General features: G+C 48.2%; 1 protein-coding gene across 1 annotated transcript; it reads left to right on the forward strand.

The window, feature by feature from the left end:
* The first annotated feature begins 3,516 nt into the window (after nucleotides 1–3,516).
* Nucleotides 3,517–13,562, forward strand: DDRGK1 (DDRGK domain containing 1). The gene is made up of 9 exons (XM_077766963.1): nucleotides 3,517–3,618; nucleotides 4,768–4,974; nucleotides 6,210–6,322; nucleotides 6,550–6,651; nucleotides 9,358–9,480; nucleotides 9,771–9,809; nucleotides 12,279–12,335; nucleotides 12,834–12,882; nucleotides 13,262–13,562. Exons 1-9 carry the CDS (start codon nucleotides 3,528–3,530, stop codon nucleotides 13,426–13,428), a joined length of 948 nt encoding a protein of 315 aa, XP_077623089.1. The 5' UTR covers nucleotides 3,517–3,527; the 3' UTR covers nucleotides 13,429–13,562.
* The last annotated feature ends 10,309 nt before the right edge of the window (nucleotides 13,563–23,871 follow it).

Genomic DNA, 23,871 nt, shown 5'->3' on the forward strand with positions numbered 1-23,871 from the left:
TGGGGGTTGGGGGGAATGGGTGGGTTCTGAAGTTTCCTGTTCAGGCAATTTGGTGATGCAGTGTATGAGAGTCATTGGAGTTGATCTGAAGTTGGGTTAGATTCGGGGAGTGAATGGCCCTTCCTTTATGTCATTTGTCTGCCTTCTTCATGCAGTCATGGGGAATCCCCAGGAGAACTCTCCCCAGGGAGCAGAGGAGGTTCCTCTCTGCAAAGCTGACCTCCTGGCTGTCGAAAGCTTCAGTTACAACCTCAGGCAAGAAGCTGTTTGCCAGGGACGTTTGTCTGTGTACCACACAAACAGGTGCCACACAGTATGGTCAGTGCAAGGACCCGGGGAGCACTGGGTGCGAGGGGAGTCATCACTGAGATTGGGGGGGTGTGGACAGTCACCCAGCCAACCGTTGGAGCCCACAAAGGATTATTAAGCAGGGAATATTGTGAGTGGGTATTCACTTCCCTTAGATCTCACTCTAAAGCTGAAGGCCTAGGAGTATGAGAACTTGTGGGGAGAGAGGAGACACATGGATACCTGTAATTCACGTGAAAGTTTGTGTGTACAAAATCTTTAGGACTCTTGGATCCTCCTAATCAACAACAAAATGAAAAAGAAATGAACTGATTGGTTCATTTAACTGATGAGCGAAGGTATAAAGAGATAGTCAAGTTTATAGTTAACTGAGAACAGAGAGAAAGGGGATTGCAATAGTTCATTCATTAAACAGACTTTGCTAGAGTTCAAATATGTGAATTTTTACCACCTAAAATTTAGTAAGGAATATAACAGGAAATCTCTTTGGAATCATACACCCTTCTGTTGTGAGGGAAACCCAGTTAAGCAAAGAAGGACGATTCTTGCTCTCAAAGCAGCTCCTTAGGTCCTCTCAATTCTACCTCTGAAATAGTTGTCCAGCCAATCCCCTCCTCTTCAACCCCCACTGCTATGGTCATGAACCCAGCCCTGTTTTGTTCATACCTGGACCCAGGCAGCAGCTGTCTCCCTATTGACCCTCTCATGTTCCACCCCCTCCACAAACCATAATGACCTGCTTGGGCTCCGGGATTCTGAGAACTCTAAATGAAAGCTGTACAAATTATATCTGAGGCAGCAAGGAAGAGCTATTTCTGTTGACCGTTTGCCCTTCCAGAAACTTTTTGCGCGCATGCAAATTACCCACAAAAATGTTATGAAGTTTTAATTTTTAGGTTTTAAAAGAAGTTTATGTGTTTTATTAATCTCTACATCCAAAGTGGGGCTCAAACCCATGACCCTGAAATGAATTAAGCCAGCCACATGCCCCATATTTTTTAGTGTTTTGTTGTTGTTTGTTTTGTTTTTGAGAGAGAGAGAGAGAGAGAGCGCGCACAAGCAAGGAGAGGGGCAGAGGGAGAGAGAAGGAATCTCAAGCAGGCTCCATGCTTGGCGTGGAGATTGAAGCAGGGATCTCCATTCCACGACCCTGGAATTAAGACCTGAGCTGAACTCAAGAGCTGGGTGCTCAACCAACAGAGCCATCCGGCACTGCTATAATTTTAAATTTTCAATAAAGCTTTTTTTTTTTATAGGAAATTTCTTTTTTTTTTTCATTTTTATTTTTTTTAATTTTTTTTTATTTTTTAATTTATTTCTAAGAGAGAGAGAGAGAGAGACAACGCAAGCAGGGGAGGGTCAGAGAGAGAGGGAGTTACAGACTGAAACAGGCTCCAGGCTCCGAGCTGGCAGTCAGCACAGAGCCCGACGCGGGGCTCGAACCCACGAACCGCGAGATCATGACCTAAGCGAAAGTCGGACGCTTAACCGACTAAGCCACCCAGGCGCCCCTTTTTCCATTTTTTTAAATGTTTTATTTATTTCTGAGAGAGAGGCAGCATGAGTAGGGGAGGGTCAGAGAGAGAGGGAGATACAGAATCCGAAACAGGCTCCAGGCTCTGAGCTGGCTGTTAGCACAGAGCCCGTCGCAGGGCTCCAACCCACGAACCGTGAGATAATGACCCGAGCCGAAGTCGGACACTCGACCTACTGAGCCACCCTGGCGCCCCTGGGAAATTTCAACTTACGCAAAAATGTCAAACTTAGCAAAAACAGAAAAAGCCCCATTACCCAACTTTACCAATTTTAAACCTTTGCTATTTTTATTTCATGTATCCTGGCCTGTTTGCTTGCTTAAAATTTAAAAATGGAAATTATGAAATATTCCAAAGTTACAGAAAATAATAAAATAGATGCTGAAGTTCCCATTATTCCAGATTAACAGATGTTAAAATTTTAACATGGTACCATCTTTTTTCAAATCTTACACTTCATACTGTTGGTCTTTGATCTTTGTGTTATCACACACACAAAACTTCATATTACTGTTAGAGCAAATTCCCAGTAATTGCTATTTGCCTTTTAAAAAATCTTGAAGAGTGCCTGGTTGGCTCAATCGGTTAAACATCTGTTGCTTGGTTTTGGGTCAGGACATGATTTCATAGTTTGTGGGGTCAAGCCCCATGTGGGGATATGCACTGTCAGCTTGGGATTCTCTCTCTCCTCTTTCTGCCCATCTCCCCGCTCATGTACGCTCTCTCCCAAAATAAATAAATAAACCTTGAATAAAGTCTTGAGTTTACATCTCCTGTCTCTTGTTTTTTTTTCCCCAAACAACTTTATTGAAGTATAATTTGTTCCTAGCTTTTAAGTAATTCTTTTTTTTATTTTAAATTTTACTTTAGAGAGGGAGGAAGAGAGCATAAGCAGAGGAGAGGGACAGAAGGAGAGAGAGAATCCACTCTCCAGGCTCCACTCTCACTGCAGACCCCAACAAGGGGTTTGATCACACAACCCTGGGATCATGATCTGAATCTGGGATCAACTGAACCACCCAGGCACTTCTTTAAATTTTTTTTTTTTATAGTTTATTGTCAAGTTGGTTTCCATATAACACCCAGTGTTCACCCCAACAAGTGCCCTCCTTCATGCCCATCACCCATTTTCCCGTCTCCCCCATCTCGTAAACCCTGTTTGTTCTCAGTACTTAAGAGTCTCTTATGGTTTGTCTCCCTGCCTCTAAATAATTCTTATGAATTAAAGGAAAACGAAAATCTCCTTGGGTATTTAAATTTTGAGTGCTCGCTATGAAAAACTGGGTCACTAATTCTTATATTAGTCTAATAAAGCTAATTTTATGTTAAAATAAGTATAAAATTGCAGGTCTGGGTACCAAAATATATCCCTATTTAAAAAGAAGATTTGGTCTCTGCGCCTCCCTTCCTCCCCTTTTAACGAAATTATATGTCACTGGTATAGGCAAATCTCTGCTCTTAATACCATCCATCGCCTCCCTCCTCAAAGGTAACCTCTAGGCTGAAGTTGGTGTGTATCATTCCTAAGCATCTTATTGTACGTTTTCCACATATGCATGGTTCCATAAACACTGTGTGATATATAAATGTTGTCGCACTGCACAAAATCGTTTGCAATAATTTCCACCCGAGGGTATGGGTATTTTTATGCCTCCCAAGTTCCTTAGGNTGAAAGCTGTCGTCATGGTGGCCCCCGTGGTGTACTTGGTGGCAGCGGCTCTGCTTGTCGGCCTTATCTTCTTCCTGACCCGCATCAGGGGCCGGGCAACAGCAGGTAGGAGACACCGCCGCTCCAGGACCGGTGGGGACGCGTTCTCTGGCCTGAGCCTTTGTAGGCCATCGCACCGCGGCTCCTGCGCATGCGCTGGTCTTGCCTGGCTGGACTGACGCGGTGCTCGCGCCGGATGGCGCCAGTCGCGCTTCAGGCCAGCTGCACGCATGCGCATACTTGCGCGTCTGGGAGCTGGCGGAGGCACGCAGTGCTCAAACCTTAGTCGCGGACTAGATGGTAGCGCCCTTACACCTTTCTCCCAGCCTCAGTGACGGCTTCCTTCAGTTCCTCTCCTCGGCTCCCGGCACGCCGGACCCAGAGGGGCCAGGCCCTGGCGGACACACTCCCATCCCTTACTGGGGCTGTCCCCCTGTGCCCCCGTAGGAGACGCCGTCCCACCCAGTGTGGCTCCACGGTGGATGCCACGAAGGGGGCACTTGAGTGTTTTGTGCTTACCTACGAGCTGTAACTTCCTGAATCTCCCTCTTTCCCCCTCAAAGAGAGCACCCTTCCTGTTCTGTACCCTGACCAGGGGGCCATGTCATCTGCCAGGGTACAGAACAGATACTCCTGCCATCCTCTTCCTCCCATCACCTCCCATTTCCTGTCATCATACGGATTTGTGTATATGTCTCTCCCCCTCCTTGGGCCCACAAGCTACTTGAGACCACCTACATGCTTCAAGGGCAGGAGAGAGAAAGCTGAGGTAAGGCAGATCGCCAAGAAGTCTTCCTGGAAGGGAAGACTCAGCCCACCAGGAGCGGGTGTGCTCCCGGCTGGCAGCCTTATAAAACTATGGCAGGTGATGTGCAGACAAGCAATAAATGCAGTCCTGCAGTGGCCTGGAGAGGGCAGGGGGAGCTTCCTGGAGGAGGCAGGGCTTCATCTCTGTCTTGCAGGGTGGTAGTATCCTGACAGGCCAGCTGGAAAGGTAGTGACAAAGGCAGGAAGGAATGGGTGATCTTGCTGCATAGGACCAAGGTGCGGGTCTGGGTTATAAAGGCCTTACTATCTGGGAAACTGGAGCTTTGTGCTCTGGGCAGCAGGAGCGTGGAGAAGGTTACGTGGAGAGCGAGGCATCCAGGGTGCCGCTCCCTGCCACCAGGTGCATTGGGCTGCTAGACAGTGTTGTGGTTCCTGTCTTCCCTACAGCTGGCCAGGAGTCCTGGCACAACGAGGAGCAGCCCGTCGCCCCAGGCTCGGTGGCCCAGCCTCGGCCCCTGGAGTCTGAGGAGCAGAGAGCAGGGGCCAGGCCCCGGCGCCGGAGGGACCTGGGCAGCCGCCTGCAGGCCCAGCGTCGAGCCCAGCGGATTGCCTGGGCAGAGGTGGATGAGAATGAGGAGGAGGCCATCATCCCAGGTGAGAGGGGCCCAGCCTGGAGGGGAAAGGGGCTGTTTGAGGGCATGAGGGGACCTCCAGAGCTGGATGGAAGAACGAGTGGGGTGTGAAGCGACAGTAGAGGAGACGTGTGGGAGCCACAGGATGAGGGGATCCTCATCCTGGGGTAGGGGAGACTTGAGACCCATCCTTTGGTCCCAGAGACCGGCAGTTTGGACCCTGACCCCTATTCCATTAGGCCACCCCCGTCTTCCTTCATCTTGGCTTTCAGTGTCTAAGCAGGAGAGCAGGGGTCTTCCGACTGACCCGGAGAGTTCCTTACTGTACTTCTCATTCCCTGGAACCTTAGTGGTTTCTGCACACAATTTTCTGAGCCTCTCTCTAGGGCCAGAGGGCCTAGCCAAGAGCTTCTGTAGTTCCTGAAGGGAGATCACCTGTGTTTGGGGATGGAGCCATTTTGTCGACAGAAGCTTCCATATCCCTGGGAGACCAACAGAACCCCTGGGATTGTGGGAAAAAATATCTCTTCTCCAGTGCTCAAACCTGGCGTGAGCCTGAGGAAGAGGCATTTGGGGCTTTTGCCCTTGCACTTCTGGGAATTAGCCCCTTTTGACGCAAAACAGAGGCACTCTGTGGTACCATCCCTCTTGTCTCAGACTGGGATCAGACATTCCTGCTGCTAGGGCATCCACAGTTAAGCTTTAGCTGGCCTTAACTTTAGGCAGTCTTGGGGTTGGAGCTATCTTTTTTGGCCAGGGACTGAGCCCAGAACCCTCAGCCATTCCTGACCACAGCGAGGGCAGTTTCAGATATGAGGTGGGGATACATGTCCCCATGGGGCCATCCTTCCCTGGAGGTTTGGCTCAGAAACAAACCAGAGAACTCTGCAAGCCCAGATATGCCTGCCTGTGATTTTCAGACACTCAGGTATCGGAACCCAACACCTCGCTTTTTGTGGCTCTGCAGCATTTAAAGTTATCGTCTGTTCCTTTGCCCCATCATTCTCTCACCCTTCCCCCCACCTTACCTGCTACCCTCAACACAGACACACCCTGCACACACACTCTAGCATATGCACACCCAGAGTGTGAATGTCTACGTTCATGGCAGATGTCTTTGGAGGGCAAAACTGGGCTCATGACAAGGTGGGAGGAAGGGGATCCCCCCCCATGTGGAGATGGACAAGGGGTAGGATGGACCCATCATCTCATCAGCCCTCTCCAGGAGCTGAGATGTGTTTCTCTGGCCGTACTCAGCCCAGGAAGAAGAAGGTATCGAGAAGCCAGTGGAAAGTCACCTGTCAGGGAAAATTGGAGCCAAGAAACTACGGAAGCTGGAGGAGAAACAGGCGCGCAAAGCGCAGCGTGAGGCAAGCAGGAGGGATGGGGTGCAGCTCTGGGAAATGGGAACGGGTCCTGCGTTCCTTGTCCCCCACGTCAGAGCCTCGCCTTGGGCTCTTTGCACGCTGCTTGCCTGGCTCTGTCTCCTGCAGCGTGGGTCTGTGGTCTGGCAGACCTGCCTGCCCTGGCCTGTGTGTGAGGTGGGCAAGCTCTAGGTGGGGGTGGGAATCTGCCCGCTATGAAGGCCTCTCTCCAGGCAGAGGAGGCTGAACGGGAGGAGCGGAAACGCCTTGAGTCCCAGCGTGAGGCAGAGTGGAAGAAAGAGGAGGAGCGCCTTCGCCTGGAGGAGGAGCAAAAGGTGAGGCAGACACCCCTCCCCTCCCTGACTTCTGAGCCCTGACCAGGCAGCCTTGCTTCCTGTGCAGCCCCCTCCCCTCTAACCTAGAAGATGGGCCATGGACCAGGTTCAGGAGCAGGCCCCAGTTTATTTGGCCTTGGACTCTAAACTCGACCTGTATACAGCTGCTGCTGAAAAGCAGAGCCTGAGATGGGGACTTTTGTTCATTTGGCTTATTGAACATACCATTTAAAGGAAATTGAGCATTTAAAGAAAATTGAGATGGCTGGAGTGGCTGGAACAAGGTAAGCAAGAAGGAGAGGGGTCAGAGAGGGGGTGGGGTCTGGACCCTAAGGGCCTCGAAATTGTTAAATTGTAAGAGCAGGTGGGTCCTGCCTGAGCCTGGTCCTGTTTAGGGCCTGCTGTGAAGGAGGTAGATGCTCAGAGAAGGGGAACCTCTGTAGTAAAGGTGGTTAGCGAGCATGTGTTTGCCAGTTGCTCCCTTCTTTCTGAGAACCAGTGCCTGAGAAAGGGACCATCACAAAGCGGTGATGGTATATAGAGAGCTAGGGCTTCCCAGCTGGGAACACCTAGCTGGGTGCCCTTGGCCTCTGACTGGCCCTATTGTCTGGGGACCCTGGATGACAGAAAGCCTGGCTGTGGGTGCGATAGCAAATGGGCCAGAACACAGCGGAGAGGAAGCATTAGTGGAAAGGGTTTTTTACTTTTCTGAATATTGATATTGTATAACGGGCCTTAGATGACCTGGGAATCTCCTTTCCTGCACAGTTTCCTGTTATTAACATCTTATCTTAGTGTGGCATGTTCCTCACAATCAATACTGATACATCATTTGTTTGTTTGTTGATGTTTATTTTTGAGAGAGAGCGAGAGAGCGCACGCGAGTGGGGGAGGGGCAAGGAAAGTGGGGGGGGGACAGAGGATTGAAGTGGGCTCTGCGCTGACAGCAGAGAGCCCGATGTGGAGCTTGAACTCCTGAACCATGAGATCATGACCTGAGCCAAAGTTGGATGCTTAACCAATTGAGCCCCCCCGGGCTCCCACTGACACGTTGTTTTAACTAAACCCCATACATTATTCACATTTCATTAACTTTCCTTCAGTATCCTTTTCCGTTTCCAAGGTTACGTCCAGGATACCACGTTACAAGTAGATACCCTGTCTCCTTAGGCTCCCCTGGGTTGTGACATTTTCTCAGCTTTTCCTTGCTTTTCATGATCTTGATAGTTTTGAGGAGTATCAGGCAAGTATTTTATAGAACGTTCCTCAATTTGCATTCGGCTGATGGTTTTTTTTCTCATAACTGGGCTGGGGTTACAAATTTCTGAGCGGAAGGTCACAGGTGAAGTACCATTCTCAGCATATCAGGGATACACGCTGTCAGTTTGTCTTTGCTGATGTTAACCTTGATTGCTTGGCTCAGGTTGTATTTGCCAGCTTTCTGCACTGTATCACTCCTGCCTTCTGTACTTCTTTGGGAACAAGTCACCATGCACAGCCCACACTTAAGGGGTGGGTAGAGTTATTCTCCACCTCTTTGAGAGGAGGGTATCTACACAGAGTATTGGGAAAATTTTTTATACCAGAGCTATACTTTCTCTTTTCTATTTATGTAGTTAATTGTTTGCTTGTTTCTACCCGGACTAGCAGATCTTTATTTTGTATGTTGTGTTAGGGTCCAGTATGATCTTATTTGTTTTATCCTCTAGACTATTGGGAGCTCTTGCACTTGGCTCCCATGTACCTTTCACGTAACCTCATCGTTCGGTTTCCTGAGTACTTTCTTTCTTTCTGGCACCACAAGATGCACCAGGCTCATTCTATATGTTCTTTGCCCCAGCTTTAGCTACGTGTTTTAAAAAGATATTTTTAAGAGCTGTGGAAAATCGGATGGCTTAGGGGGAAGCTCTGGCACTAGGTGGTGGTGGTTGTGGTGACTGAGTGACATGGAGGGACTGAGAAGTTTTCCAGAAGTTGAAGGCAGAAGTGGTAGATAGGACTTTATTTCTGACCAGCTGGCCAGATGGCTGTGTGACTCACTGAGCCAAGGACCCAGGAGGAGGACCGGACGTGTGGGGAGTAGATCACGAGGTCTTTCTGGGACATACGCAATTTGAGGTGCCTGTGAGATGGCCCAGTGGGTGTGTCACGTGGGAGGAGAGATCCGGGCAGGGGTACAACTGTGGCAGTCACTGGCAACGAGGTGCCTGTTGATGCTGGGGGCATGGCAAGGTGGCCCGAGGAAGTGGAGGAGGGGGTAGAGACAGGCCTGAGCGAGGAGGAGGTGGGGAGAATGGCCCAAGGGGCCGGAGGAAGTCCCGGAGACGGTGGGGTCTGCAAGCCAAGCAAGGGAAGAGGAAATGGCCAGCTCTCCCGGCACCACTGAGAGGCTGAGACTGATGGTTGTCCCTTGGATTTGGTGGGACGGAGGGCAGGGGTGACACGGTAGCACTTGTCGGTTTGGTGGAGAAGCCAGACTGGAGCGGGCAAGAGGGGTAAATGGATGATGAGAACATGGAGCCCGGGTTTTTGTCCTTGAAGTTCNTCTGCCTGCAGCTCAGCTTGAGGGTGAGGGAGCAGAGTCTTGAAGGACCTGCACCCCTGAGAGAGGGTTGGACTGTGTGCCCTGGTGTGCTCTGGGGGCAGCAGAGCCCAGAATGGGGATGGGTGGGCACCTGCCCCACAGTACCTGACTCTTGTCCGCAGGAGGAAGAAGAGAGGAAGGCCCGGGAGGAGCAGGCCCAGCGGGAACATGAGGAGTACCTGAAACTGAAGGAGGCCTTCGTGGTGGAGGAGGAAGGTGTGGGCGAGACTATGTCTGAGGAACAGGTGGGTCCACGTGGCCCCTGGGACGCCCCTCCCTGTGCCCGCCAAGCCCCCCACCCCATCCCATGTGCCCCATTGCTCCTTGCCTGCCGTGCTTGTCGGGCAGTGAGAAGTGGGTGGGTGGCGGGCCCAGCGGGCTCTAGCGGCCAGAGGCCTTGTCCTCAAGAGAGGCGATGCCTCCCACCCGTCACCATGGGAAGCTCTGCTCACACAGGCAGCAGGCTCGTGGGCTGGCAGAGAGCCCTGTGGCCCCTGCAGCGGGGACATTGACCCTGATTTCTCTACCCCTCTAGTCCCACAGCTTCCTGACAGAGTTCATCAACTACATTAAGGTAAGAAGCCACAGGACAGAGCCTGGGGGTGCGGCCCCTGCCCCACGCGTACGTGGCGTGTGTGAGTGGCGTGTGTGTCTGTCGCATGTGCTCTCTGGGCCTGGAGGGAGCAGACTGGAGGCAGGGTACAGGCAGCTTCTTCGAGCTTTTGCAAGGCCTGGGCAGGGGACCTCAGAGTCTGAGCTGCCCCCGTTCTCCTCTGACAGCGGAGAGGGCCCTGGTCTGTGTGGGAGGCCTGAGCCTTCAATCACTTCCTCACAGTCAGGGTTTGACAGTCTCCCTGCTTCTCAGACCCCACGCTCCGTGAGTCACTGTGTTTTCAAGTTTGTTCACGTGTGTTTTCTGTCAGTTCTACCACGCCGAGCCTCCGCGGAGCTGAAACAAGCGTCTCTTGCCATGTGTTCCTGACCAGGAACTTGGGTCTTCAGGGAAACAGGATGATGTTTCCTTTGGAATCTAGGGCGGGGCGGCACATGTGCGCCCCTCTGTCTGTAGCCGCACCGGATACTGCTCCGGGTTGCATAAGCACGTCCTGCTCTGCTTTGCTGCTAAGCAACTTCTCTCCCACGAAGGATGCGACGAGGGGAGAGGTTTTCAAGTGCAGCTCACAGGTGCAGAGGCGGCTGAGGGAAGGGGTGCAGAGGGAGTGGGGGCGGCAGTGGGGGTGCTACTAGGGGGTGCCAAGGAGCCAGGCCTTGCATAATCCTCCCCCCACCTCTTCCAAAGGGAACAAGGTTCAGACCGCTCCCAGCGGCGAGGAGCTGGGCTCACAGCCCGGGAGCCGGGTGTTCCTGGGAGGGAGAGAGCTCCATCCTCCCCCTCCCCTCCCCCCCACCGATGGAGCCTGTTCTCTGCCCGTTCTCCATATTGGCACCCTCGAGGGCTGGCAAGACCTTGCTCACTTTTTCCTGCTGCTCTTCGGGACCTGCCACCCCCACCTACCCAGCGGACAGCAACGTGGTCTTGGGTCCCCTTCAGGAAGCCTTTGTCCGCTAGTGTTAGCTGCCCCTCTCCTCTGCAGAGACCTTAGTAAAGGCCCCCCTGTGGCAGTTCCAACCCTTGCTTTCAGAGGCTCCCTGGAGAGGCCATTTTCTGGGGGTTCTCCAGACTCTTCTGGACCTTAGAGGTCTTTCTGGCCTGTGCCGGCTGATCCTCCCAGAGCTGCCGCGGACAGCGAGGAGGACGTCTGGAATTCAGCCCACCTGCCTTCCTCCAGGTCGTTAGTCCTTTCTCTTTTCCGACCAGGGCTGAGTGGGTTGGTTTTTTTTTCCCGCACAGACTTTTGGCCCCAGCAGTCCCTGGGGCCAGGTCTTCAGGAACACCTGGGGTGATGCCGTGTTCACACTCTGAGCTGTCCCTGAGAACCCAGCTGTCCCTGCTCCCTGCTCTGTAGGTAGAGGTCAGCTGGTCAGGTCGCCTTGTGCTTGCCACCCCCTGGCCCAACTGCCGCACACTTGCCTCCCCACTGGAACATTCAGTTTGGCATTTTGAACAGTCACATGCCATCTGCAGCTGAGGAGGTGTCACCGTGTCACTCCTCCCCCAGCTCCTTCGCTCTGGAAGACTCCTGGAAACGCCAAAGACCGCCTTCTCTCGGGTCACATGCTGTGCTGTCTGGAGGGGAGGCAGGGGCTGATGCGTGTGTAGGACTCAGCTCTAGACACTCGGCAGCACCTCCGCTCCCCCCTCCCCCCGCCCCAGGAACTAAACTTCCTACTGAGGGTGAGAGGGAAGCACACACAGCATGGCTGCGCCTGGAAAGCACTGAGCAAATTTAGCCAGAGTTATTTTAAGGGCAAGCCCAGTACCTCAGCAGTGTGAAGGGGATGGTGAAGAGTGTGGCGTGTCAGGGTTGCAGGGGCCTCTAGGCCGGGGCAGGGAACAAAGGTGAGACAGGACAGCTGTACTGCCTCTACCGAGATCCTGGCTCATCCGGGCTTCCCATCTGCTCTTGCCCATCTTCTCGTCCAGTCTTGAACTCCGGCAGGAGGTGTGTCTTTTGCACCCCTGCACCCCCTTCCCACACACACCTCTTCTGAGCTCTTGGCCTTCTGCTCAGCAAACACAGGTCCTAATGACAGTTTTTAGTAAGCTTCTGGCAGTTGTCAGCCCCTGACTTCATCTCTGTGGTGCTTTTTCTGGCCTGTTTATGATGTAAAACAACATGGCTGGATGCAGAGGAGAAGGTAGCAGCGGCGCTCGGCTCTTCATGTGTATCTGTTCCCGGGTGGTCCCCAGGCCAGGAGGTGGCTCACAGGGGAGGCCGTGGTTTGGGCAGGTCCCTCCCTGCAAACGGGCATGAGAGAGTTTATGAATGCGTGTGTGCCTGTGTACAGGCACCTGGGAGAGCGTGTGAGTGGTGTGTGAGCAGAACAGGGCTCTCCCGTGGGATCATGTGGCCGGCCAACCTCAGGGGGCTCCTGTGCTGAGAGGCTTTGCCCAACGTCTCCCTCTCTCCCCTCTTTGCAGCAGTCCAAGGTTGTGCTCTTGGAAGACCTGGCTTCCCAGGTGGGCCTGCGGACTCAGGTAAGCCTTGGAAGAGGGGTGGCCTGCTACGTGGAATGTGGTCATGGGGTCTGTATGGCTGTCCGAGGGGGCCCACCTGAAAGATGGAGTGTTGATGTCCCCAAACAAGAGTAAATTGTAGGAATCTTTGGCACCCCAGGAATCCTGTCTTTCTACTCAATGGAGGAAAAAGAAAAAAGCCCAAACCTCGTCACTCCAGCAGCCCCTATAACTGAGGCAGCCCAAACCCAGTTACCTTGACAGCTCTCTTGGAAAGAGGCTGCGCCAGACATCCCCACCTCCCCTCTCCTGCCTTGAAGTGAGCCTCTCGCAGGGGTCTTCTGGGGCCTCAGGACCGGAGTCTTGTCTCCCCTGGGCCCCTCCAAAGGAGAAGCAAAGTCACGTGGGGGGCAGCCATGAGAAGGAGGAGAGGAGAGTCGGCTGCGGTCGGAGGGCGAGTGTGGCTGTCTTCTGGGGAGGCAGTGCCCATCTCTGCCCTGAGACTTGTTCTTCTCGTAGGACACCATAAACCGCATCCAGGACCTGCTGGCTGAGGGAGCTCTGACAGGTGAGGGGAAGAGAATCACTCGCCATAGGCTTTGGCCTGGGAGGGGGTGTTGAGGAACAGGGGGCCTGCAGGGACTTGTTGCAGAGGCCAGGTCACACACACACACACACACACACACACCCCAGCCCTGGATGGGGAAGTGGTGTGCAGGAAGGGCACGGAGCAGAGGGATATGCCCAGGCCTGGGAATGGCTCTGGGTGACAGGGACAGCCTGGTTTGACTCACCTAGCCACGATTGGATGCAGCCAGGGGAAGCCAGGCACATAGGCAAGTCTGGAGGGCTCTGAACCAGAAAGGGGTGGCTGGGTGGGCATTCTTAGGCAGTGGTGGGGTGGGGGGCCTGGAGGGCTCAGCCCCACTACCCTTCTGTCTCCACAGGTGTGATTGACGACCGGGGCAAGTTCATCTACATAACCCCCGAGGAACTGGCTGCCGTGGCTAACTTCATCCGACAGCGAGGCCGGGTGTCCATCACTGAGCTAGCACAGGCCAGCAACTCCCTTATCGCCTGGGGCCGGGAGACCCCTGTCCAGGCCCCAGCTTGACCCACCCCTACCCTTTTGGACTGGGAGCTGGTACAGCCTACCTGGCCATACATCTTGGTCCCTCCCCACCATCCTGGGGGAGAGATGGAATGTGGCCAGACAGTTATAGATTAAAGGCCTGTGAGCGCTGCTGAGCTTGGTGTGGCTTGGTGTGACAGAAGGCCTGGCCTGAGATCCCAGATGAGCAAGGGAAGCCTAGTCCTCAAAGTATATCAGGGGCAGGTAGGGGGCGGGAGGAGCCCGGAGGTGAAAGTTCCATTCTTGTGCACTCATTCATTTAAAAAGAATATTGAGCATTTACTGTGTTCCTTTGTACCCTTCAAAGATGAGATCTTTCTCTCCCTTCCTCAGAGCAACCTTCCCAGAGCAAAAGTGAGCAACCGTAGGGCCGGCCACCTCTCCCCTAAATGGGGAGGGAGGTCTCACGGTTGCTTAGATAGATGGATTCAGGAGCCCTACAGAGTGCTGAGAGCCCTTAAGGAGAAGAGTGAAGTGCCTAGGATAGAATCCTGAGGGACATCAGCCTTTAAGAGGGAGGGAAGAGCGGTCAGCGAGGGAGAGAGGCTGGGCAGGTAGAAGGAAGTGGGGAACCTGCTTGAGCTGGATGGAATTGTGCAGTGGAGAGATCTGCTTCCTACAGTCCATTGCATGAATTTAGCTCTATATCGTCAACAAAGTTTAAATGGTGTGGGTGATTCCACCCACCGGTGGATGTAAGGACCATATGCTTAGGAGTGGGTGTCAGATGGCAGATGTGTGTCTCCTGTAGGGTCAGTCACTCTAGTTCCTGTGGGCTGTTCCTGGCGTGAGCATCCTGCTGTGCTGAGGGTGAGGCATGTGTTAAATGTGTATTTTTTATGCAAGGTTGCCCCTAAACATAAGCCACCTACGTCCTCTGGTGCCTGGTAGAGGAGGCAGCTTTCTGTTCTCACCCTGAAGGAAACCATGTGGATGCTGATGGGGAGACAGGACATCAGGCATTAGGGTGGAGCATTCCCTAGTGTTGTCAAGGATGATTTTGACTCATTTGGAGCCATAAGCATGAACTATAGTACCTAAATTCCAAGTGACATGTGACTCTGCTGCTTCCGTCTGCAGCAGGCACTTGGAGTCACCTGAAGCTGGGAAGGGTCACGTGCATTGTTTGGAAGCCCATAATCCAGTAGGAGAGGGAAGAAACAGAGGTACCGATAGAATGAGAAAGAAACATAAAAAGTAAAGTCCCCACTGGAAAGGGCTTCTTACAGAGCAAGGTCTCCTCTGTCCTTCTCATCAGTGTCCTCGGCTACTGCTATCCAGGTGGCAGGATGACTAGCAGTCTTAGCACCTGCATTCCACCCTCAGGATCCAGTGCACAGGCCAGGAGTGAGGAAAAGGCACATCCCTTCCTCAAATCCTGGAAGCCTTCGAAAACCCTTTATGTCCCAAGGGCTTAGTGTGGAGGAAAAAACCTGTGACCCTGTGTGAATTATTTAGTGATCAACCTGCTAATCTAATCTGTTTATCAAATGAGCAGTTCTTGAAACAGTGATTAACATTTTTCTAAATATGTAGGAAGCGCTTTTACAATTAGCACATGAAAACGTTCAGGTTTAACCACTTGTTTTTCAAGCGTGTAAACAATTATTACTTAATTACTTCTAAGCATCTAAATTCCCCAGATTTAATACATGAACTTATTTTAAATGCTTTTACATCTCAGAAAGTAGATGTGGTGTTAAAACAAGAGCATTACTGATCTGTATGTGTGATACTGAAACTGATCATAAATATTTCAATATCATGGGTTTACATTTGCTTATTCACTAGCTCTGCTTTTCTTTTTCCTCCTGAGGGTAGTTTTCACTTGTTCTGGAGCCCCAGTGTGATTATCTCAGGTGGCTGAGGAGGTATATATATATGAAGGATGGTGATTCAGAAGCAGGGACCCAGGACTTCACTATGACCCTGAGTTGTTTAGTTGTGTGGCCCCTTTTTCATAGTTAGCTCCCCTCTCCACATCAGAAACACTTGACTGTTGGCTCCATCTCATCAGGTAAATTCTGATTTTGGAGTTTCCAAGTTACAGAATGCTCGTTAGGCTTGTTCTGGGTGCCTTATCTTTATAGCCCAGCTCAACAGGCCTGTTTTAATACCACTTGCTTCCAGTAGAGTCCAGTTCAGTTTTGTTCTATCACAACCTCTTTTTTATGAATCTTCAATTTTTTTTAATATTTATTTATTATTGAGAGACAGAGACAGAGCATGGGGGTGGGGGGGGCAGAGATAAAGGGAGACACAGAATCCAAAGCAGGCTCCAGGCTCTGAGCTGTCAGCACAGAGCCCAATGTGGGGCTCGAACCCACCAACCATGAGATCATGACCTGAGCCAAAGTCGGACGCCCAACTGAGCCAGTCAGGCCTATTATTGACAAGCCCGCGGTTGGAGAGCCAAATAATACAACTTGCCTTTTCAAAAATGGTTGTGAGATTGTCCATGAGTTAAAAAATTATAAAAACTGGGTAATGGGTACATGTAGGTTATATTCCTCTATTTTTATATTGAAAGTTTCTCATAAAAGCTTAATATTAAACAATAAGGGGCTCTGGCTGGCTCAGTTGGTGGAGCATGCCACTCGAGCTCAGGATTCTAAATCCAAGCCCCACAGTGGATGTAGAGATTACTTAAAAGTAAGCTTTTTCTATTTGAAAGCAGTCACTTATTTATTTTTAGTTTATTTTTGAGAGAACACACACAGGCGTGTGAGTAGGGGGACCAAGAGGGAGAATGAGAATCCCAGGCAGTCTCTGCATTGTAAGCACAGAGCCCAATGTGGGCTCAAACTCAGGAACTGTGAGATCATGACCTGAGCCGAAATCAGGGGTTGGATGCTTAACTGACTGAGCAACCCAGGTGCCCCTGAAAGTAGTTATTTATTAACTGGCTCGATTACAAAAATAATCATGGTAGATACCTTAGTTCATCCTTCTAATAAGCCTATTGATCTTGTCTTCCCTGTTGCCAACATCTCCCCCTTCTACAAAACGGGTGGTTTTTCCTTCATTCCCTCTTGTGGAGAAGATAATTTGAAGGGCCTAAAAATAATTATTTTTTAAATAAGTGTTTATTTTTGAGAGCGAGAAAGTGCAAGCTGGGGTGGGGCAGAGAGGGGGACAGAGGATCCGAAGTACGCTCCCCAATGACAGCACAGAGCCTGATGTGGGGCTTAAACTCAGCATACCGTGAGATTGTGACCTGAGCCGAATTCGAACCAACTGAGCCACCCAGGCGCCCCTAAAAATAAGATATTTTTTAAAATAACACAATGAGCCCTAGTTGGCTCAAGGTAAGCTTCAGAAAAGGGGCTAAAAAAACTGGACCCTGTGAGGCTGCCAGTACGCCCTCCATCCACCTGGCAATTGAGTGACCCCCACACTACACAGTAACAACAGTCAGTGCAGGCTGCATGTTGGATCTCTAACACAAAAATTATTTAACACATTCAAAGTGTGGGTAAAAAACTAACAATCTATGGTAAGCCCACAGTATGCAGCAGGATGCTAAGCACCCCAGGGAACTGCTTTGAGTGAAATGTGGCCCCATCCACAAGTAGGGGGTGGGGCAGTGGTGCTAATCCACTAGGGAGGCCAGTCAGCCTGCCAGCAGGTGCACGGCCAAGTCCTGTGATAGACAAAAGGGACCGGTGGCTTACAAGCAGAGGCCCTCTGGGCTGAGGGGAGGACAGGTGTGGGAATATAAAGGTTTGTGATTCACTGAGGGGATGTGGCGTTTTGGGCTGCAGGAAGGGGAAAAGCTGAGACAAAGGATGAGAAGGTGGAAAGGGAGGTAGGGACCCTACTGGGAAGGGCGGTGATTGCCAAGCCGAGGGATATAGGGGATATTTGGTGAAGGGGGAGGGGGAGATATTTAATTAGTGTTTTGAATGAGTAACTCATTTGTCTTTTTTTAATTTTTAATGTTTTATTTATTTTTGAGAGAGAGAGCGCTAGCAGGGGAAGGGCAGAGAGAGAGAGGGAGACACAGAATCCAAACAAGCTCCAGGCTCTGAGCTGTCAGCACAGAACCTGATGCAGGGCTCAAACTCACAAACTCATGACCTGAGCCAAAGTCGGTCGCCTAACTGACTGAACCACCCAGGTGCTCCTAGTAACTCATTTCTCAGCCCTTTGCAATCATCTTATCCCACAAGTCGTCATTACTCCATCAACCCCTCCCTGTACCACCTCAAGTCTTCACAAGTGCTTGCCCCAAACATCTCCAGTCCCAAGTCTCAGCCCCAAGATTGGAGACTATTCCACTAAGGCTGTGTTTCTCGAACTTACTTGATAGTATCTCCTAGTAAGAAATCCATTTTTCATTAAGTACATGTTTGTGTGCACTTGCATAGAGAGACCTGAAGCTAAGGTGTCCTAGCAGTGCTTTGCTTAGTGCGGTGTTGATGTTTGCTTCTCTGTTCTGTACCACCGCTGATGCTGACTCCATTGATTTCTTAACCCACTAACGGATTTGAAAAATAGGATTCTAGGAGCTGTTCCTTTTACATTGAGGACAGTGCCAAGGATCAATATCTGGGTGAAGAGTTGTGTAATGTATATAACTTGATCATCACGGGGTTGTGCCAAAACCAATTTAGACTACAGTAGTGACATTGAAAAATGGTTTTACTGGATTTATCTGACACCATACATAATTTTTGGCTTACTATATACTATATTATTTTATTACTCATTACAGCAAAAATGTGTAAGAGAATGTTGTGAGAACCTATCAAATACCAATACTATAACATTAACTTTGTTTAAAGATAATCCTTTGCACATAACATGCTAGATCTATTGGCTGGTTTTAGTCATTTTAACTTAACTTTCTTGACTTACATTTCTAACAAAAACATACCCTTAATAATACAAAAACTGAAACTAGTAATGTTCCAACTGTATTGTAACTGAGTGACAAAGTTAATGCTTCTGTTACTTTGTTTTCCCTTAACTATTTCTTATCAGTGAGGTCCATCAAGCCACTTTGTTGTTGAGCTAAACCCTGCAGTTTACAGAACAGCGTAGTTGGGTGGATACATGCTGGATGTCTACACTGGCAGGTTGTCTTTATGTGTTTTTTTTAGTTTGTGCATATTGCTTCATATCAACATAGGTAATAATAACAAATATGAATAGATGAGACACTATTGAACATATAATCCATCATTGGTGGGAAACTCATTTTTCCCCGTCTCAGCTACTGTCCCTGTTGGATTGTAGTAACTCAAGAGAGGAAAAGTTGACAAGTGGTAAGGGAAGTACACATGGGAAGTTTGAGCCCCAAGGCAGGTAGTGTAAGTTTTACCTAGCCATTTAATCTGGTCTGCAGCCATATCTGCAACATAAAACGTTGACAAAGAAGGTTTTCTGCCAGACATGTTTACCCCAGCTTTTACAAAAATTCTATATGGTAACATTTTTGGAGTCTGCATGTTTCCATAAAATTGATTATGAAAGTTTTGGGTATAATTATGATTTCATGATACAATAATCCTTAGTATTCTCCTTGGGGCTTTAAGAGGAACAACATGCTTCACAAATAGATGTCAGTTCATAAAGCTCAGGATGGTGGGTGGTAGGGCAGTGGCTTCTATTTCTTTATGCTTTGTTTCTAAATATCTTGCAATGAGGTTTACACTGTATAGATACAGATAAGTCTCTTTGTTAGTACTGTATAAACAAAGTATCAATTATGTAAAAAACAAAAGTGTTAGGGACCCTTGTGAACATATAAGCAAAAACTATCTTCTATTGGGAAAAATCTGCAATGAGTAAAGAATAGTGGTTTTAACAGTCTAATAAGTTTTTAATATTTTGCCTTTAACTCTTATTTTTCAAGGGTCGTGTGTGTATGTGTGTGTGTGTGTGTGTGTGTGTGTGTAACCGTCAGCTTATCAGCTTATAAAACTGCATGTTAAAGACCCCAGCATACTTGGATCGTAAACATTTCAGTTAGTTTTATATTGGTCTGGATAACCTCCAAGACCTTTACTAGTCATTCCCAGGAATTGTTGGCCCAATTCCAGAGGTTTTTTTTTCCTCATAAAGCAAGCAACAGCTGTGAAAAGCTTTAGTACAAACATCCACACTTAAACATGGATTAAAGTGCCTTGTCTGCCCTCCAGTTTGGCATTTGGAGGTCACTGCCCAGTCACCCCACAGATGCCCCAAGACCCCTTCTGGATAACTTGGTGGTAGGGCCCTGAAGGGTCACAACAGTCTATTAATTGGTAGGTTTTTATTTGCATCACTTCACTATCAACAGGGCTGGAGATGTTTTCAGTTGCTTGTTGGCCATTTGTATTCTGTGAATGATCTATTTCTCTTTTATCCATTTATCTGTAGCCCTGTAGACCCAGGGCTTTTGCAGTTTCATTCACCATTCAGCAAATGAATGTTAAGTATCTATTAACGTGCTTGCATTCATTTTCTCCTACTGCAGTAACAAATTACCACACATTTAGTGACATAAAACAACATACATTTACTATCCTCTAGTTCTGTAGAAGTCCAGCATGGGTCTTACTGGGCTAAGATCAACATAGAGTTGTTTCTTTCTGGAGGCTGTATTCTGTCTTCTTCTTGGCTGTGGTCTTTTTCTCCATCTGTAAAGCCAGTTATGTTACATCTCTAGCCATTCTTCCATAGTCACATGCTCCCTGCCCCCACTTCTGCCTTCCTCATCCACTTTTAAGGGTCCTTATGATTACACTGGGTCCACCTGGATAATCCAGGATAATCTCCCTATTTTACAAAGATTTTTAAGTAATCTCTACACCCAATGTGGGGCTCGAACTCACAACACCAAGATTAAGAGTCACGTGCTTTACCGACTGAGCCAGCCATGCACGCTCCTAATTTCCCTATTTTAAGGTTAGCTGATTAGAAACCTTAATTCGAATAAACTATTTCAAAAAAAAAACCTTAATTCGATCTACAACTTTAATTCTTCTTGCCGTGTAACCTGACATGTTTACAGATTCAGGACTTGGGTATCTTTGGGGGTCCATTAATTCTGCTTACCAGAGTATTAAGATGGAGATATGGAATTTTTTTTAAACTATTCTGTCAAAAAAAAAAAAAGTATCCTAACATAGATGTTGCAAGTTAGTGGGGAAGACAGATGATTGATCAATCACAATTTTCTTCTTTTATGTTATTTGTCAGATTTTGGCATTATGATTATTCAACCTTTATAAAATGAATTAGGGAGCTTTTCATCTTTTTCTATGATTTAGAATGATCTTTTAATAGATTGGGTAGAACTCAGCTGTAAAATAGTCTAGGGCTAGTGCCATTTAAAAGGGTAAATCTTGAACAATAATTCCTTTTGTAGTTACTGATCTTCCTAAAAACCATAATTAAAATCATATTTAAGTAGCTTTTTCTTTCTGGAAGCTTTAGGCGGTGCGTACAAACACAAAAATACTGAAAAAGAGCTCATTTTATTATAGATAAAATGACTGCATCCTGGAAACCTCCAGATTTACGCTTGGCTTGCTCCCTACCTCCAGATCTTTAACTTGGCACTTCCTGAGGGAAGCCTTCTACCCTATTTGGAATTGGGATTCCCCAGCAGTCTCAACTTCTCAGTATTTGCCACTTTCTAACCCACTGTATAGTTTACTTATTGTCTCCTCCCACTAGAATGCAAAATCCCATGAGGGAAGGGGTTTTTGAGCAAATATTTAGTATATTAATAGCCTGCTGTTGCTAAATTTTCAGAGCTTGTTCACCTGTTTATTCTTCCAAGCAAACTGCATTATATTTTAAAATATTCTTTTACAGAAGTAATACATGCTTGTTGTGAAAAATGCAAATGTTACAGAAGTACCTAGAATCTTCTCTCCGCCCTCCTCCTTGCAATCCTACCATCTCAAAGTAGCCCCTGTTAATACCTTGATGTGCTTTTTTTTTTTTTACTTCTCTCTGCACGTCCATATATATTCTTACTAAAATAATACAAGAATCAGAGTATGCATACANCTGGATGCAGTCTGATTCATATACTCAGTCTTCTATAAAAAAGATTGATGTGGGGGCCCCTGGGTGGTTCAGTCAGTTAACTGGCTTCGGCTTAGGTCATGATTTTACGGTTTGTGAGTTTGAGCCCCATGTCGGGCGCTGTGCTGACAGCTCAGAGCCTGTAGCCTGCTTTGGATTCTGTGTCTTCCCTGCCCTCTACCCCTCCCCTGCTCACACTGTCTCTCTCTGTCTCTCAATAATAAATAAAGGTTAAAGAATTTTTAAAAATAGATTGATGTCTTTAGGTTTAAATTTATTTTTTCTATTACAGTCAGTGCATCAAGTGACCATCTTTGAACATCTGTCATATTACTTGTGATGGCATTTCTTTCCAGAATGGAATTGCTAGGTCCAAGGATCTATACATTTCACATTTTTATAGATTACCCATTGTCCTCCCAAAAGGTTGTACCGATTTATACTCTCAAAAACACCACGAGTTCCTGTTTCCCTGTGGCCACACCAACATGGGATAGCATCAGTTCTTAATTTTTTGTCAGTCTGATATTTCCCCCAGCGTTATTGACATCATACACTCTTGTTTTAACTGCCTCCTCTTTGCCCCATTGGTGAGGGAGGGGTTCCCGCCCTTGGGTTATGGGGATGGCCAAACATGGTACCTGACACTGGACAGGGAAGATTGACAGCAGTTTATTGGACACCTAGCCTCACAGCTCAGGGAAGGACACCGCAAGTCACACAGGACCATCCAGGTGTCCCACTCAGAAATACAGCGAACAACCAGAAGCTGTGCAGGACAGGCTTTGTTAGCAGCAAGAGGGGGAGATGCGTCCATCATTCCTGTAGAGAACGTGATTGGCTTGTTTGAATGACTCCACAGACTAGCAGAGAACTCAAGCCTGCCACTCAGAGATAAGCCGAAACTGCACCTGGTTGCTTTGATAAGGAGGCTTGTTTGGCAAGGGCAACGTTCACTTAGGCCATCTGAGGCGCTCCTGATTTTACCACCTGTGAAGTCACAAAATACTGAATCTACATTTCGACTCTTCTTGGTTAATTACGAGGGTTCTTTATGGGTACTGATTTTTGAGTGACTTTCTGGCATATATTCTAAGGATTGCTTTCTCACTTAACAAACCCGTGGACCAACATCATATACAATAATACTTAATTGTATTTCCTTGAGTTGTATTTAAGAGTTTTCCCCCATGAATTGACAAGTAGTGATTGGTTTGCAGTTTTCCTTTTTATGCTATCTTTATTTGGAATTGGTGTAAGGATAATTATAACTTCATAAAATGCAATCGTTTTCTAACTTCTCTGGGGTATAATACAGATTTCTAGGGTAAGGATTATCTGTTTGCTGAAAGTTTGAGAGAATTCTTCCATTTGACCACCTGAGCCTAGAGCCTTTTTTGGACATATGTCTTAGATAATGTTTTAAGCATCTTTCTTATTTTTGTAATTTTATTTCTCAGAAAATGGTCCACTTTATCAAGGTTTTCATATGTATTAGAGTAGAGTCAGTTATGGTATTCCCTTGTTTTCTTCTTGCTCTTCTTAAATTTCAAAACCACAGGGGCGCCTGGGTGGCTTAGTCGGTTAAGCGTCTGACTTCGGCTCAGGTCATGATCTCACGGTTGCTGGGTTCGAGCCCCGTGTCGGGCTCTGTGCTGACAGCTAGTTCAGAGCCTGGAGCCTGCTTCGGATTCTGTGTCTCCCTCACTCTCTGACCCTACCCGGCTCACGCTGTTTCTCTCTCTCTCAGAAATAAATAAAACATTTTTAAAAATTTAAAAAAGAAACTTTTAAATAAAAAAAATACAAAACCACATTCTCTATGATACAGGAACAGAAAACTATAAAGAGACTAAGGCTGAGATCAAGACACAGGTAGGGTAGAAACTGGCTAAAATCAAAGAGAGATAAAACAAGCAGAATTAAATATCTTATTGGAGAAAACAAAGAGTTTTCTTTGACCTTGACTCTGAAGAAAATTAAATCCATGATGGTGATGAAAACATGAGACACTCTCCCAGGATGCAGAGAAAAAGAAAAAAGATTTCATTGACAGTGGTGATCCAGTGTGATCATTTTAGGGGAGAGGAATAAAACCCAAAGCAACCCTGCTCACAGAATGGACTGTCCATTAGAACATTAGAAGAACAGGGGTGCCTGGGTGGCTCAGTCCGTTGAGTGACCGGCTTCAGCTCAGGTCATGATCTCACAGTTCATGGGTTTAAGCCCCGTGTCGGGCTCTGTGCTGACAGGTAGCTCAGAGCCTGGAGCCTGCTTCAGATTCTGTGTCTCCCTCTCTCTGCTCACACTGTCTCTCTTTCTATCTCAGAAAAAAAAAAAAAAAACAACATTAAAAAAAAGAACATTAGAAGAAAACTTTTCTAAGCTGAAAGGATGACT

Source organism: Crocuta crocuta, unplaced genomic scaffold (assembly GCF_008692635.1).
Source record: "Crocuta crocuta isolate KB4526 unplaced genomic scaffold, BGI_CrCroc_1.0 scaffold15, whole genome shotgun sequence".
Lineage (NCBI taxonomy): Eukaryota > Metazoa > Chordata > Mammalia > Carnivora > Hyaenidae > Crocuta > Crocuta crocuta.